Source organism: Desmodus rotundus, chromosome 1, assembly GCF_022682495.2.
Source record: "Desmodus rotundus isolate HL8 chromosome 1, HLdesRot8A.1, whole genome shotgun sequence".
Classification (NCBI taxonomy): domain Eukaryota; kingdom Metazoa; phylum Chordata; class Mammalia; order Chiroptera; family Phyllostomidae; genus Desmodus; species Desmodus rotundus.
Genome location: NC_071387.1, coordinates 191,862,775 through 191,881,522, shown reverse-complemented (window position 1 = coordinate 191,881,522; position 18,748 = coordinate 191,862,775). Strand labels below are relative to the sequence as shown.

Genomic DNA, 18,748 nt, shown 5'->3' with positions numbered 1-18,748 from the left:
ACCCACATCTCTGAGACTGCAGCTCTAACGCTTCTCCTGAGAGTAGTTTTCAAATACCACCATCAATTGCACTTGATTTCTTTTCCCTCACAGCACTAATCACCATCTGAAATTAACTTAATTATTTAAGTACTTCCTTAAGACCTCCCTATGACTCCACACGAGCACATAGCTATTAGATGTATGTTCCACAAAAATATCTTGTGCAGAAGCTGTATTATTATCCCATATGGAAACAGATGGCACCCAATTGGCAATTTGAGGTTTGTTTAATAAGAAAGCTCTTCATTAAAGTGTGAGCAGAATGCAGGGGTATCATGGGGATGGGGCAGAATCTGGACAAGGAGCACAAGTGGCAGCGGTTGCTACACTAGGGCCGAAAGAATGAGAAGGGCCTAGAGACCCATGTGCCTGTAGAATAAGGGACTGGACAGGACGAGTTGGGGATCCATGGAAGTAAAAATCCATTCTCATTCTCCTTATACCATCCAGTTTCCTGCCAATTGGTGCAAGGCAACCAGAAGCCAGGAAACAGATAGAAGTCTAGAAAAGTGTATAAAGTGGGTCTGGAGGAGCCAAATAGGAGAGTGTTCACCATTATACCCTCAAACCTAATAACATTGCCTGAATGAGACGTTTTCAAGTGCTCCCTGAATCTAGTGTTCCAAGTCGCAGTCCTGAAATTCACCCTCAGCTTAGGAAAGAGCTCAAATAAAGCCATTTCCTGGGTTGTCACATGTCATATTTTAATTCTCATATGTAATGTTGCATTCTTACCTCCAATTGTTATCAGCATATTTAATGCATTTTTAAAAAAGAAGTGGGTCCACTGAGATTAAGGGTTTGCATAGATTAAGGGTGATCACAGAGGGAGGTTATAAACCTGGCAGACTAGTGTCCTTTGACATATTGTTTTAAATTTATAATTCTCTCAGCCATATATCTTCATTCCTCTTGGCAGAAATAAAATATATTTTTTCATTCTTGTTTTTACTCTAATTATATTAATTATATATGTTGGAAAGCTAATCAGGGTTAAAACATGCAAATCATACTAGGACTCAATGTATACTTGACTATCTACACATTTTCCCCAATAATATTTCAGAAATGTATCAAATTAATGTTTGCAGTATCACTTCTATAAAATACTTATACGGTTCCACAAAGTGTATGTGGTTTTTTTTTCTTTTGAGGTTTCAGCTATTATCACACAAGGTTATCGCCCTGTGTTTACATACACAAATGCTGAAAAATAGAGATGGACAAATGAACTTGAACGTAAGACGTGAAATAACAGAGTGCAGCATTTCCTTCTGCTGGTTACATTCCACCAGCAGTTAAGACAAGTCCTTGACAAGGTTCCTCTATGTTCCAGATCATGAAATGTACTTTTGTGTTTTTGCTTTTACTGTGAGAAGGTTAAAAAACAGTGTGTACACATAAGAATTACTTACTGAAAAGTATGTTTGTCTTCCCTAAGGCTTATTTGACAGCCCTCAATGTTTACTCAAGTTGAAACTTGGCCTGATTCTTCAGATTCAATTATAACAATTTAAATTCTACAAATGCCGCATTTTGTTTCTCGGGGGCAGGTGTTGTAAGTTACAACGGCAGGGGGACGCAGAAGCACGTCATACTCATCAGTGCAGATTTTCTTTGAGACTCCCTGTATGGCCCTGTTTGCTCTCTAAATCCTGACACATCCTCCACCTGAGCAGCAGGGCGCTAGAAGGGGGGCCAGGAGAAGCAGATAGGCAACCCACCGGCCTCAGGATGGAGCAGGAGGGCAGTGGGGTTCGAGGTGATGACCATCGCAACAATCACCAGAAAAAAAGTCTAGTCTTAAATAAATCTTATGGTTAATGCATGTGCGTATAAAGTTTATATATAACACATTTATACATTTTCCTATTGGAACTTTTCATATTAGAAATAAATTGAGTAAAATTATATATATATATATATATATATTCATATTGGAAATAAATGATAGATCTGGTTAACAACAAGGCGGTGCAAAATGCCTATGAGTTAAAAATTAAACCCAGGCATTTATTTTAAAATATAAGCATTGTAAGCCAGAATGAAGTCACGCAGCTCAAGGCATGCATGATAGGCCATTGAGATGCAGAGGTGCGGGAGAGACTCGAGAATGAAACATTAGGACTCTGAGCTGAAGAGAGGAAAGACAGAATAAAATTCAAGGGTGTCAGTGCCAACACATGAATAAAACAGTAGTAGCAAAAAATGGAGTTTGCCTTTTTTGCAGTATTTCCTGCCAAGGGTTAGAAAATATCTTAGACTGTAGTTAAATCTGAATTAACAACAAAACAGCATTTGGTAAGTTGATACTGGGAATGTTATCGATGGAAGGAGGGTTCCTGTGGTAGCACGAGGAAAACATTTTCCTGAGACCCACACAGGGAGTGGGGGCTCTGTGGTGAATTTTATCAATGATGTAAAATTAGGAGGCTCCTCTCCTGACTTCCAATATCCCATCTCCATCCATATCACCATAGAAAAAGTCCACTCTTGTCTTCAGCAGGGGCAGGATAAAGGCCACTGCCCAGAGTTTCTGCTCCACATCAGAGTCCAGTCCAGCATCCGGCTAGACTAGTGTGTGTTCCAAGCTGCAGTCCATTGCTGTGCCGAGGTATTCAGGCTCCCTGCTAGAGCCAGCAGGTAGCATCCCTGTGGCCATAAGCCATGTGGCTGTTAAGGCCATGTGGCCATGGAGAGAGGGTGTGCTTGTGAATGGGGCAAGTGCAAGTTTGAGAACATGAGAGAGAGAGGGAGTTCTTTGTTCCCCTGGGGTTACAACCAGTGTCTTGGGTTTGGGATGGACCCGATGCTTTCTCAAAATGACCAATCAAGTTCTCCAGTTTTTGCAGGCTTTTGATGCCACACTCATCCAAAGCCATAGACTAACAGGCCTCTTTGGTCCAACACCTCCCTCTATGACCCCTAACAATCTGGTACTCAAGGGAGGGAAGGGCGGAGTGTTAATCTTGGCAGAGCAATGCTGTGATCCCCTGGAATGTGAAGCTGTAGCTTCCTGGTGAAGTCAACGGGCTCATGCTCCCCACATTATTAAGCTTCATATTTAGTTCCCTTTCCTCCCCTTTCCTAGTAATAGTCAGCTAAATACTGATGGTAACTTCCCCCCTGAAGATGTAGAGGCTTGTACAGAGTAAATACACGAAGGTCTAATCTTCTGTAACTGCTCCGTGATGTCAAAGGAGCAGAGTCTTGTCTATTCACAGGCCCATAGGGTCTTTCTATGTGCTAAAGGAAGGAAGGAGTAAAAGAGAAGGAGAGTGTCTGTACAGGGAAGAGGGGTTTTGCAAAGTCTGAGTCAGCTGGCTGTCCCTGGGAGGTGGACGCGTGATGTCTGCAGGATGGCGTTGTTACAGGATGGCTGTGCTGGACAAGTTGACATATTTGTTGCATTCTGGAAGTGACACATTTGACAGCAAGGTTAAAAGGAATAGTACAAAAATGAGGAGAATATTAGCAACTAAATATCTGCTGAGGGGTAAAAACCAGGCAGAGATTGATACCAGTTTATGATTTGGAGGTTATATTTTGTATGCTACTTTATTTAAGAAACGAAACTATCAAAGACACGTGGATTTAAGGCAAATCCTCTGCAATCTTATGCTAAAACCATTGGCTATAGATTGGGATATGGTACAAAATTTATTTATACTTTTACTTGCAACCAATCCATAAGGTTTTAGTTATTTCACTATGAATAAATATAAATATAAATTAGTTCTACACTTGGACACAGAACAGAAAATAAATAGGATATGTAAATATGCACATCTACAATGTGATTCACTATTTTAAATTTAATTATTTATAGATTCATTCCTTTATTCAGCCAGTCTGTCAACCAGACAGCTGGTCTCGCTGAATTCCTTCTAAATGGAAGGCACTCTCAAGACAGTGGAATGACTTGGTAACAAGAGAGCCAAGGGCCCTGCGATGGCCAATCCGATGAGATCTAAGTAAAAAAATGTGTGACTTACTAATTGTGAGGAATCCTGAAAAACAACACATATGACTGAGATACCTAATATGTTTAAAACAGTAAAGTAGTATATTTATCCTAAAGAATAAGAATGCAGAAGAGAAAGAAAGTCTTTAGAACTCTTTCACTCAGGTAATCACTTGTGGTTTTGTATATATATTTTGATCCCTATTGTTTAACCCTTTCATTTCCCTTTAAAGATAGCATCATTCTGTACAAATCCCAATGAACCTGGTTGACTTCAGGAATGACAACCATCTTTTAGAGTTGATATATTGTTCTTTAACTATATTCCACAGTGCTGCACACCTCATCACATGGCTATTACCATAACATGTTTAATTGTGTTCTAACCATATTTTGGGTGTTGGACTTTTTAAAAGACACACCATATTTGTTGTTGTGTCTTTGCTAGTGAATCTAGGTAGAATCATTTCCTTGTTGCAGGCTATTTTATTTTGGAAAATACAGCATTTGCAATATTTATCTTTTGTTATTTTTTTTTCCTTTAAGGTGTTATTAGAACAGCTTTGCCCAACATGGACAGGGAAGTCAAAGAACAATACCAAGTCCTCATCCAGGCCAAGGACATGGGCGGACAACTGGGAGGGTTGGCCGGAACGACGATAGTCAACATCACCCTCAGCGACGTCAATGACAACCCTCCTCGATTCCCCAAAAGTATGTTCTTTCCTGTGGAGTCTAAACTGGTGCAGCTTTTTAAAAACATGCTTACATTTCACTAAGTGCTACAGGAATTCTAATTGCTTTCCAGGTACTTTTGTTATTTAAGAAGTAGAAGGTATGGATAAAAATTAGATGACTTCAGATTTCAGTTTTCCATTAGACTCATATACAGTGTGACTTTAATATAAAATACTATAAATGGGTTAAAAATTGAGCAAAGAATCTTATGCTATAGATCTCTATTAAAGTAAAATATTCACAACAAATTGGGATATTGCTCTAATTTACTAATTGAAAAAGTAATACACAGGAAATTGCAATGTAATTTAAAATGTGTTTGACATACATGCCACCAGATTCTTTGCTATATCATTTAACTAGTATAAGCATTCTGTTTGTTCTTTAGTGATTATATACATTGTCATTATCATATACTTTTGTGTATCAGATGATATTAAAGTGATGGTATTTACATTACTTTAGTTCTATTTTATTTTAGTTATAGACTAGGTAAATATTGCTACAGTTTCTATGATAACAGAATGATTCACACCTGTATCTTCTCTCTAATTCCATTTCTTGTTGAAAATGAATACTTCTCACTTGTGTATTATCGAGTTTTCTCATATAGTATTATTGCATTTAACAGCAGTCAGTATATGTTCCGTTGCTGGTACATGTTGAAGGATTAGCTCAGTGTTCCTAAGATTCAGTATACAAACACTAAGTACTTCTACTGTTGCTTGAATAAGGAACTCGAGTAAATCAATAGGTATTCATTTGCATGAATAGTTAAAAAAAAAGCACACACAAAATGATTTTCCTCTTCTGATTCCAGAAGGAGAGTTTGAGTTCACCTAATAAAGTTATGTAATACTGAGACTATGTAACAAAATGGGCCTTTTAGTCCTTTAGCTGTACAGATTTCCATATTTTACCACTTTGTTATTTTTCTTAAGTTAATCATCTATTTTTATGGAATATATTTACTTAGTGATCAGAAAATTTATTTGCCAGTGTTACAAGTGGCAAATAGGAATCATTACACTTTACCAAATGGAATATATATGAAAATGGCTAGGATATCTTAGAGCAACACCTTCCCTTACTTTGTTATTAAAGGAAACAGAAAATATATAAATAAATATTACAAAGGAAAAGCACATGACAGTAATAAAGGATATGTTCCCAATCTAGAAAACACTGTTTTTTTTTTTTTTTTTTCTTTTTCTACTACATATGTGAGACAATCTATAATGGTTGAGAAAGATGGTTCGGGATATCACTTTGCTTTTAAACAAAATGTTGGAATTATGAACAGGGGTCCTCTTTTCGGTTTTGGGCATATAGGACATGTTCCGTGCTGAGTGTAAGAAATAGCAGAAATCTTCCCGGAGAGTGTCAATATTCTTATTCATAAGGACGACAATGACTTTTTCAGATGAGGAATATAAAACTCAGCCAATGGAAAGATATAACTCTGTGGATATGGATGAAGGACAGTTTGTCAAAGTTTGGGCAGGGGAATGAAAATGTTTCAATGGGAGAGAAGCTAGAGGAGTATGCTTAGGAAACCAGGATGGTGAGCTGAGCTCCTACTGAAACAGAAATGTCACTTCTTTTTTTTTTGGCATTTTATCATTTTATTTTTTTAATTTTAATTTTTTATTGTTATTCAATTACAGTTGTGTGCCTTTTCTCCCCATCCCTCCACCCCACCCCACCCATCAACAGAAGAAAAAAACAAACAAAATATAACCAGAGACACTGAAATTAAGAACATTGTAACAATAGCCACAGGGGAGTGGGGAGAGGGGTCTATAGGAGCTACTATAAAGGACACATGGACGAAATGTCACTTCTTGATCTCACCCAGTGGAAGAGAGTCTGGATAAAGCAGTGGGTATGTTTTAAGTTGCATCTGTAGGTTTAAGGGTAGCTAGATGAGACCCACCAGGAAAGATCATGGGCACAGGGCATTGGGAGTTGTAGAGCATTTACATCCTGTGCCAGAAACCTGATTATTATCTTAGTTCCTTTTATGACACTGTAAAGTACAAATTTCCACATTTTACTGTTAAGAAAACCGAGGCTTAGAAAGATTAAAAACTTCCTAGAGAGATGTGACAGAATTTGAAGTTCAAATTACTTCTAGTGTGAAGTAATATGAGCATCAAAAAGTTATTCCTTTCTTTTACCTACTCCTCTAAAACCAATTTTTTAGAACACAGCTGCAAAAAAAGTCACATGACATATGTTGAATTGTCAACATAGACAGAGAAATGAGACGGCAGAGAAATATACCAAGTAGATCTCTGTGATCAAATATTTTCTGCTTGTGTTACATGCGTATTTGAACTACAGTCTGAACTAGAACAGGTGAGAGGTATTTTTGAATCATGAGAAAAAAGGGAGCTTTCACATTTTGCATGAATAAAATATTAATTCCCTTGAAATGGTACATGCTTTTGTGCCAAGCCCTTTTTACTGTACTGTCATTTTGAATTACATCCTTCAGAGGGAACGATAGAATCCAGTTACAAACAAAAAAACATCTCCTTAGGAGCCAATGCTCTTTTTTGCAGGAACATTTCTCATGAGGAACAATTAAACTGCATATATGACATAAAATTACAGGCTGAAATAATAGTCTTTTAAATACAACAGTCACGGTAACGTATATTCCAGATGCAACTAATAACTTGCTATATTTGTTCATGCCTGTTAAGGTATTACACTGAAAAAAAATCTTCCTCCAGAGGAACTTCAGGAGTCACATTTTCCATTGCTTAAAATGTACAGGATAATTTCCTAATGTTTACTAATCATATTTGTGGATCCGTGTGTGTATATATACACATGTGACATTGCTAAGCACCCATTGCATCATTTTTTTCTATAAATTTGTCAGAGATAAAAGTGAATAGTATATTCATTTGTATCTGCAAAATACATCGTTTGCTATTTCATTGTTGTCAAATAGATGGCTCAGGAGCTATCAGAACTTCCTGCAGCTTTGGTGTGCTCAGGGTGATCGTGACATCTGCTGGCACATGACTGCATGTCATGTCCTGGGCAAAGTGATTTGCACGTGTGTTCCCATTTAACGATTGTAATGACAGTATAGTATTAGATCAATTTTAAAAAGAAAATAGCAAGGCTACATTATTAAAAATAATTTGAGTAACTTTTCCAATGTCACACACAAGGCAAGTAAGTGAAAGAACTAAAATCTAATCTTATGCAGGGACTCCTGAACTCTAACTTTTTATTACTGTCCCTTTTAGAAAGCAATTCATTTTTGAGGCCTGTGTTTAGCCAAAAAAAAAAAAAAAATCCTGCACATAACCCAGAAAATTGACCACAAAAAAGGTAGTAGTACTGTTTTGTAAACATAAATAATATGCGACAGTAGAAGAGCTCTCCCTGCCATCACACAATGGCAAAATATTTTCTTTGCAAAATCTTTTTCATATAGTTATGAAGCTACCATCAACTCTAATCAAGAATATCCATCGCAGGTTTTCATCTGTTAAAAGAAGTTACAGAAACATGCTGATTGTTTCCATTACTTGAATACTAAATGACAAATCTATCTCACAAGCTGATCTAAATTATGCATTAGGAGATCAAATCAATTAAGTGGTGTGGTTAATTCACATACAGCAAAACATTCATACTTTTCCCACTTGGTATTTTTCTGCTGTATAAAAATTTTATAATGAATATAAAAACAACTTACGTGCAATGAAGCACTTCATATGCAATTTTGGATGAAAAGAGAACATTTATAGGAAATGTAAATAATTACTTGCTAATTTTTTCTTTTTTTCATACAATAAGAAATTAAGAGAACTGGTTTTTTAGGGGGAGTTAATGAGATCAAATGTATCAATAGAATAAAGATATTCAATTTGTTCTAAAATAATTTCCTGGTCATAAGTAAAACAATGTTTGTAAGCAAGTCTGTTTTAGCCAAATGCCGACCAACATGTCTATACTGACTGTTTCTTGCTATAGGAATGTTGGTTTCGTTTTCCTTTAGCCCGAATAGAACACAGTTGCAGGATTAAACTAATCTATGAAGTCACTGTTTGCTAGATATTCACCAAATTATTACCTCTGAAGTAAACAAGAAATCTTTTCTCCTGTGAAGTTTTAGTTTTTGTATTCTATCAGAGCATCTATATTGGAGAATGTAGGCAACCTCAAGTGATTCCCTGCTCATTTAGACTGATATCTACTGGCTTTATCCCAAATAATTTTATAGTAATGGTATTTATAGTGGATGTGAATACTACTACTAATAATGGAAGCAATTTTACTGAGATTAAGAAATATATTCTGATCATTAACATAATTTCCTTGGTTTTCCTAAAAAGCTTGTTCATTTTCCTCTTTTTGCAGTCTATGAAAGTCACATTATAGGCAATTCAAAATTCCTGCAACTTTACATAATAAATACCTACATGTATAACTATATTACAAGCACAATAACATTCCAAAAAAGAATATGATTATAATTTTTGGCATGAATAGAATATGGTAATTATATCTGACTGGGATTATTAAGAAAATAATGAAGAACATAGCATTTGAAAATAAATATACAGTAAAACTCTCAAAAAATGAAAAAAGAGGATGTTCGTTACAGACCTCCACAATCCAGAAACATAAACATAGGTATGTGTGTGTCTGTATATTTTTGAGTAGAGGGCAACATCTGATATCAGTGTGTATGAAAAGTAACGGTGGTCACTTGGTAAAGGCTGAAGCAGACTGGAGATGTGGCACAAACCCAGGAAAGCTGAGATACACAGAGACAGAACTGAAAGATGTTTCAGTAGCAGAATAGAAAGGACTTTATTATATATGAGATTCAGAGATATGTAGAAAAAGGGTGTGTGAAGAATGAATTTAAATAGAGAGGTAATTTCTGTTGATCTGCTGAACTATGAAAATAGAGGGATCCTCACAGAGAAGGGAGAGTCAAGGAAAAACGTCTGACAGGCATAAACATCGAAGTGATAAATGACGTCTGAGACATGGATAAAATTAGGCAGATTAGTGAAGACATAACTCTCTTTACATTTTGGATACAAGGAAATGGGGATACATTTTGGATACAAGGAAAACTTTAATCCAAACCACATCAAAATTTTAATGCAACGTGGAGCAAAAATAGGTTTGCAGTTATTTGCATGACAAATAATTAATAATTAATAATACAAGAATAAGCTCAGTTTTGCATGCTTTCAACTGTAACCCTATGTCTTCCACGCTCTGTGCATAGGCTTCTGACAGTGGTGGTAATTTTTAATCACAGGTTCGAAGGCACCATGAAGTTGCTGTTTATTTAACATTTTAAATTTCTGCATTTCATATTTGCTTTATCACTGGTCTTATTGTTTATAGAGGGGAAGGTATAGGACTTCTAAAGCATTTCTTTAGAAGAGTTTGATAGATTATAGTCAATACCAAAATCATAAAAATAAAACATTTTGTACATAAGTAATCTATTTTATTAACAAATACTAGATAAAATAAAGTATATTTTTCAATGAAAAATGTTGCACTGACTGTTAGTTTTATTGAAGTGTGAATGCAAGAAAAAGTCTATATCAATATTTTGTACTGTACAATGGGGATAAAAATGTTTAACCTCTTCCCTTCAGTGACTTTATGTATAATGGGGAGACTGCTAATGCAATGGGTGATTGTACTACCTGCAGTACAATAAATGGTAGCCTTGTGCACACACTGGTGTGTAAATGTATGACACCAGTGCCCAAATAATTACAGAGTAGCTCTGAGAGGATTTTAAAGAATTGAGAAACCTGGAAGTGTAAAACAAGAAAAAAAAATCAAAATTGATTTAAGTTGTTCTTGAAAGAATGGGGACTATAATTTATGCAAAGGAAGATAAAAAGTAGTAGGTAAATGGAACAGTTTAGGAATAAGTAACAAAACAGGAAGAGATGGGGGCATTCAAGTAATAAAATACATGCAATTACAGACTAAACCATTGCGCACATACGTGATGTGCGAATATGTGATGCATATTTAGAAATAAAATTTGTACATCAATAAGTTAGCTGCTATTGGAAAAATCATTTTGGATAAAAGAAGCCAACATATCTGGGAAAAGACTATTAACAAATTTAATTTTTCTAAACTATCCTTATAATGTTTCCAAAAATATCTGCGAGAAATCAAAGCTCTGGGTGAATAAATAGGCCTGGGTACATTTGAATTCCAAACACTTTTCAGGAGCTTATTTCATAAGGTGCCAAATTTACTTATAATTCGGAATGACTGTTAATGTGGCATATTTTTTTGTGAAATTATTGGGCAATATTACTGAGAATTGTCCATCTACTGAATTTTGTTGGATGGATCAGAAATTACTTAGACAAAGACAAAAGAAAGTTTTACATATTCAATGGGGGTATTAAAGAAATATTAAGTCTATGCCATACAATGGATGAGCAATGGAAAGCCATCAATGCTTTCGAAATGCTGTGAACTCTCGCCAGGACCTCCATCTTGTTTACTGTTCTGTAATGGCGATAGTGGGTAATACATAAATTACATTTATTAAAAATAGATATTTTTAGGAATCAAAAACACTTTTTATGTTGGCACTCATTAAGTAATATCAGTGTGTTCTTTTTATAGCTCATTTGGAATTTCGTTTGGACTTCCAATGCAATTCTCTTAAATGTTATAAAGAATGATTAGTTTTGCAAGGAAATATGGATATGTGTTTGTATAAAACATACGAATTTGTACTTCAAAGCTAGAAGCTATGTAATAAGGAAGGGAAAATTGGAAGGGCAGAAAGAATTGTAATACGTTTTCCTTCTGTTCTTGAGGTCATTTTATCTTTAGAGTGATATCCCTTTTTCAGAATGTTCTTACATCTCCTAATTCTTTTCTCTCGATCTTCACTAATTTTGTCCTATAAGCACTGAAAAGAGAAACTTTTACAAAGTCTATCCAACCCACTCAATCCACCCTTATTTGGAATACACATTTATCAGTGTAGCTGATTTAAGAAAATGTTGAATTATTTACATTCTAGAAAACCTTCTAAGTTAACCCAATATTGTCTCCACTTGACTAATGTCAGTCAATAAAACAAAGCAACGCAAAATGGGCAGACCAAATGAGAGATTGTAATTAGCTCAGAAATGTCACTTGACTGGTTCATCCCACTGATGTGAGTGACCAGTGTACCCTCCCCAGCTCTTCATTTGTAGACTGGTAGAGTGGTGCGCTAGAGCTGGCTCCACCAGAACCTCAGAACCAGCTGTGTGCGTCTCCCAGCTCTGTGTTCAGTGATGTCACTTTGGCTTGAAATCCACCCTGGTGGGAGTACCTACACCACCGAAACTGATAAATACCAAAAATAAGGGCTTGCAACCGTTCTCTTCCTGCCTGACCTAATTGTTAAACATATACTGGGACATCCCTGGATGGAAATTATGATAATTGTATCTATCTCTTAGTCTTAATGTGAGGATAAGATTAGTGGATAAGGAACGGTGATTAGACAAGTCCTTGGAAAATAGAAAACATTATACAGATGATTGCTATTGTTTTTGTAATTTAGTGTGTCCATTCTACTTAAGGATGGTACATATTTTAAAGGTTATTTCTTTCCTTTATGTTGATACTCATAGATTTTCTAGAAGCTTATGCATTTCCTCCCAACAGTCTTCTCCCTGACAGAAGGAATGACGTTTCTAACTGAGAGAGAGAGAGGCATGAGCGCCTTTACCCGTGCCCTGCGGCACGGCAGAGATTGCACAGGGCGGGAGGGTGGGAAGAACGGATGTATGGAAGCCAGTTAGACAATTGTAGTGATACAGACAAGAGCTGTGAGTTACTTGATCGGTGATGATGGCACACATGGTTCAAATGGCACTGTGTGGATGTATTTGAGTTATTTTAGAAGGTAAAAAACCAACCATATTAATGAACTTGCTCTGCAAAGAGAGGATTCTAGTTTTGGAACTGCATAGGTTGTAACACTGCTTGCTGAGGCAGTGGCCATTAGGAGAGTGTTCTTCTGGGAACATGGAAAATCTATGAGCTCAGTTTTGTCCAGGCTGAGGTGCCTTGGAGATATCAAGGGAAGCAGATAATGCTTAGTCACGTATGGAACTCACAATATGTGTGTAGGCTGGAATTAAAATATAAAGAAGTTTTAGCATAAAGATAGAAAATGAAGTCAAGGCATTGATGGAATTCTTAAGAAGAAGAATGTGTGGAGGAAGCTGGCCTGAGGTAAGGGATCTTGATCATGATTTTAAAGAACAAAGGGAAGTTTAGTCAAGCCTTCTGTTCATGTTTAAACTTAGAACAATTAAATTAGAATCCACTGGGCAGCCTTTCTATTTTTTTTAACTTTCAGCATTATGTCAATATGTAGCCAAATTTGAGAATTATACAGATGCTTTTTGAGAACACCAACAAAGGAAGCTAAGAAGAAGGAAGGTGTGAGTTGGAAGAAAATCAGAGAAATAGAGTGTCACAGATTTTAAGAAGAAATGTGCTTCAGGAAAGATGGGATAGATAAGAGTGTTCAATGCCGCTTATAATACATTGAAGAAAATTAAGTTCTCACTGGATTTAAGACAAATATGTTATGGACATGTCAGGGGGACATTTTTAATAGAGTGGTGAGTACAAATTCCAGATTAAAGCTCTTTGTAGAGTGATTATAAGGTAGGAATATAAGGTAGGAACTGATAATTTTGAGAAGTTCAGTTGGAAAATGAAAAGAAAATTAAGACGCTAGCTAGAATCAGATTTGTGGACAAGGAAACATTTTTCAAATATAATCCATCATGAGCAATTTGAAAGTTCTTGGGGATAATTTAATTGAGAAGAAAGTATCAAATGCAGAAAAGAGAGACTCTTCAATGAGTAGTAAAATACTTACAAATGGCTGGAGTTTAATAAGATGAAACAGAGAAAAAGGTCACCTCAGCTGAAACTGGAGAAAAGGAGGGAGAAGGTTTACAGATATAACAATAGATTAATGTTGAAGTTTCCACTGGAAGCTAAGATAAATTGGATACCACACAGCCAAGTATGGTTCCAGAACAAAATTTAAAATTTTCAATGGAAATGTCAGGATGCATTTTAGACTCTTGAAAGCTTTAATCACAAGAAGACTATGAGTATCCTTTTAAAATAATTTTTATAGAGTTTAGAGTGGAAGGGAAAATTTATGTGAAAGATTTCTTTGGAGAAGCCATGCTGAGTCTTCATCTAATGAAAGTAAGCATTAGGGTTGCCTTTCTCTCCCGCTCATGTCTGTTGAAGGAAGTGTTCTCTTCAATGAGGACCAATCATAAAGTCCAATACATTTCCCCCAAACATGGGTACCATCCACGGAATGATGCCTGTCTCATGCTTAATAACATTAAAGTGTGTTGAAAAAAAAGCAAGGTAGAAGAATAAGTTTTGTTTGGAAAAGTAATGATAGACAACAAAAAAAGGAGGAGTTAGAAATGTGTAACAAAAAGGAAAACCAGCCCACAGTCCTGCCAAAGAGGTTTTCCTCGGTGGGGAACAGATTTTCTGGAGATGAAGAGACCAAGGAGAATGGTACCTCAAAGCAGAGGCAACGCCTTTGCATAGGTCTGCAGTAGATGCTTCCAAGAGCCCCCAAAAGTCCCACCAGAATCAATCCAAGAGAGGCAAAAACTATCCACGCAAGCAAGAAAAATCCAGTACCCTAGCTTTGCTGCCTCCTGTGGTGAGATGAAAACACGCTTAGCAAGTAGATGAGACAGAGGAAAGCCTGCCCCATGATCCATATTCTGATTTGAAGTTTCATCTCTTATTGGCTCTGTTTGGCTTGAAGGCAGGTGTTAGACAGGAGAAGTCTTCATTTTATATGAGGGTTGATATGCCGATTAATATACTGGAAATTCCTGATTTCTAAACTTGGATTTGGGGGATTAAATTGAACATTGGACTGTTTATTACTTAACAATGAGCGGAAAAGATAAAGCTCACCCTCACTAAAGAAAGTCTAAAGGATGGTAGGAGACAAAGAAAAAACACATTTTTATTACATCTTGCATGTTGTGCTTTTTTAAACTAACAGTAACGCATGTGATATGGTTTGAAGGTTCAGGAAGCTGAGCTATCTCCTTTGTGATATATTTTCATGTCAAATATGAAATAAGAAAGAAAAATGAATAGTAAAAAATTGTAAAGCAGAGATTTGTGAAGAGTTGATCACTTTAGAAGTCATGGAGAATGGTCCTGGTTGGTGTGTCTCAGTGGATTGAGTGCCGGCCGGCAAACCAAAGGGTCACTGGTTTGATTTCCAGTCAGGGCACATACATGGGTTGTTGGTCAGGTCCCCAGCAGGGATGAGCAAAAAGCAACCACACTTGATGTTTCTCTCCCTCCCCCTTCTAAAAATAAATAACTAAAATCTAAAAAAAAAATTATAAAAGCCATGGAAAATGGTTACCTTCACTAGTTTGCATGGTTGGAGCCACTCTCAAAGGTGCATGTGAGGTTAGAGGTCAAAATTTATAGTGATATCCAACTGCCTGCTTGTCTTTGGTTTTTGTCAGTCAACCTCACCTCCTTCTTGAGAAGGAAGATAACTAGTATCAGTGGTTGAGTTTGCCACATGGCAACAAGAGAAGTACACGGGCAAGATATACAAGCCAGAGGTTATATATGCTATTGAAATGATAAACCATGTATTTTGGTGGGATGAGGAAAGAAGGCAGGGAAATGATAATTGATTGTTGGATGTGGAGAGGTAGATACTGATACCAATTAATGGTAAAGTAATTTAAGTTTGATAATAAAACTGGTATTTGCTCTATATTATAAATATATTTATGTTGCATCAATATCAACTATTAAAGTTGATAGGTTATAGTCAGAGTAATTGAACAAAAAATGGAAAGGCAGAAGATTATGGTAATTGATTTTGTCATATGGTTGCTTCTCTTTGGAAAGTTGGCAAAGCTACTAGCTGACATTACAGATCCGATGTTGCCTGGTTGACTCAGCTCAGATTCTCAGCTTAAACGTCCTAAACAGTGAACAGACTTGTGTAACTTCCCTTAATAGCACTGATGTTACTTTGCAATTTTACTTTGTTTCTGTGATTATTTAATTAATGTCTACTTTAGTTTTTGTTCCTGGACCCAGTTCCAATATAGCATTGGAGGATGGGGAGTTTCCCCTTCCAAAAAGCAATTCTCTGGACACCAGCGGGGTACCCTATAATTTAACTCTCCTCTAACATTACCTACCCAGAGATAGCATCAGACTGCACAGCATGCGGGGTGAGTGCTACAAGACACGGTTCTTCCACTTCAGGCACCAGTCAGAAGCCCAGGTCATCTTTGCTTCTGAGACACTGGCTATAAATCAGAGGTTCCCACAACCCCTTCCTTTAGTTCCATTAAAGTGCTAAGTGGTTTACAGGAGTCACATACACATTTATTCACTAGACCACCAGGTCACTGAGAAAGATACAACTCTAGGACAAGGTATGGGGCACCACTCCCGACACCTTCCCCTGGACCACTTCCTTTTAATCAAAAGGTTGGGTCTCTTTGCAAGCAGCCCTCATCCTTAAGCATGACCCAAAAGTCACCTTACTAACATAACAAAAGAAGCCTTTGTAGCTTTTATGGTGTTTTAGGAACACTGAGCCAGAAACAGGAACTGAAGAAGACCGAAGAAATGTATTACTTTGTATAAATCACATCCCCCCTCCACTAGATGAAAATGCCCTCAGAATAAACACAGTTTTATTTTATTTTTTTTCTTCATCATTCCAATAAGGAAGCCATTAAAAATTATAGTTGAATCAAACATTAATAATCTAAGGTATTGGAAGATGTAACAATTAATCTCCTATCCAAAGAATTTAAAAAGGAAAAGGCAATATCTAGCCTTAAATTTTCTGTCCTGTTTGGCAAGTCAGAACTAAAAAAGTTTGGAAGATATAATTTCTCATTTCTCTAAGAAAAGAAATATTGCTATCATTAAATAGAATTTATAGAACTTAATCCATTAATATGCTGGATATCATGGGCATGGCAATTCATATTCATGTATATGGTTAATTAAAACCTAGATGGAGCAATTATAACTTTTATAAAGGTGAAGTGATTTACCCACAACAGTAAAACTCTTGGTGTAAAATGTGGCACTTCCAAAATTTGTTCATCTTATATTCTTTCTAGGACTGAGCAGAAGTGGAGTTCTCTGTCTTTACTGAGAAATTCCATTCCCTCTATGTTCAGTATGCTTGAATAAAATACAGCCTGAACCCAGCTTTGTAAAGAGGTTGTGAACTACTTTTCTATGACTTTAATTTGGGCTTATTGAAAACACACAAAGCTTCAGACTTTTAGGAAAATAGAGGGCATAAGATGTTCTTTAACCACCAAAATATTTTTATTCCTGAATCCTTCAATTTTCAAGATAAGGGAAAATGTTTCAGTTAAAATTAGCGTGGTTTTTCAGAACTTTCTAACACCTCCCTTTGCTTCATCTCCAGGCCTCTGTGGGCAGTTTCTTGTTGATTATTGCCATTTCAATAGGAAAATATTATAATATAGATATAAAGTATTATCTACAAAAATACTATTTTAAAATAACTAGTAATAATAGATATTACTCAGTCTAAAGCACTATTGTATGTGGTTTTTCAAACAAATCCACAAGACAGATAGGTATGACAATAAAATTATGATAATATAATTATACTTATTTGTTATTATTATCCCAATTTTACTGATTAGGAATAGAGAGATTAAATATTTTGCTAAAGACATAGAGCTAATAACAGGCTATAACTGGTATACCTTTTAGACAAAGTTCCTTTTTACTCATGCAAACACTTTTTTTGCTTTCATTTCCTTATTAGTTTTTTTTTTTAAAGACAAGGTGAAATCATTTCATGTGCTGTTATATTTGTTTAAGTAGTTAAACAAATATAAATCTCAGGCACACACATTCAAACATGGAGGTAAATCTTAGGTACACATGTGCAAACATAGAGAATGACTATTTAAACCAGTTAATGTCTGAATTCAATCACTGAATCAACAGTTTGTAGTCATATGCATTTATTTTCTAAAGTTTAAACGTAAGTAGTACTATGCTTGTTTATTTAGGTGGCCTTGGAATAGGTTTTCAAGTTCTTAAAAATGTTTAACATTCTTAATCATTTAAAATAAATTTTAATTAAACCTTCCAGTACTTCTAGCTCTCTACTGTCCTCATAAGAACCATTCAAACCTGTAGAGAATTTTTGTAAGTTTATCTAAGCCAAACTGAGAAAACATGCTGGAAGCTAAATCTCAACAGACTGAGAAATGCTCCTGAGAATGGCAGGTTGGCTCTTTATTTTACACATTACAAGCAAAAGAGGAGGCATAACGGGCTTATAAAAAATCCATTGATGAGAGGCGAGGGAGGCGGGAGAGAGCAAAGTGAAGAAATATCTAAGAATGAATAAAAAGTAAAATTGTAGGGGAGCTCCACCCTCAGGGCCCCCCTGGCTGCCACAGATGAGAATAAGTCTAATAAGACAGGATCTGCTTGGGGAGGAAAGGTGGCCGATCTCTCAAACGAGAAGGGCCAAGAGCCTTTTCCTCAATGGGCTTTTATTGGGCTCAATTTGCACAGGAACACAGGTAAAGCTCATCAGTCATTGTCAGGCAGTAAGGATCAAACAACAGATAACAAGCAAAGAACTCTGAGGGCTTATTCTGAGTCAGGGTCAGTTAGCTAAAGGGCTCTAAGACTTTGGGAAACAAACTCATTTCAGGCTTGGACCCTTATCATTTAAATTGAGGGTATTAGCAAAGCAGGTTTCACAGGATTTTATGCATTCTTTCTTAGGCCTGATCTCCCCAGGGAACCTGCCCTTTCCAGCACAGGGCAACACCCACCTCTGGCATTGTTTCAGGCTTAAATTAGGCAGGGGAAGTAAGGCAGTCAAGAGATTAGGAG

General features: G+C 36.3%; 1 protein-coding gene across 1 annotated transcript in view; it reads left to right on the top strand.

Moving 5' to 3' along the window:
* CDH12 (cadherin 12) overlaps positions 1–18,748 on the top strand; it is a 348,244-nt gene that overhangs the window by 264,883 nt on the left and 64,613 nt on the right. The window contains exon 5 of the mRNA XM_024578513.3: positions 4,553–4,720. Within this exon, the coding sequence (XP_024434281.2) occupies positions 4,553–4,720 (168 nt within the window). The remainder of the gene's footprint in view (positions 1–4,552; positions 4,721–18,748) is intronic.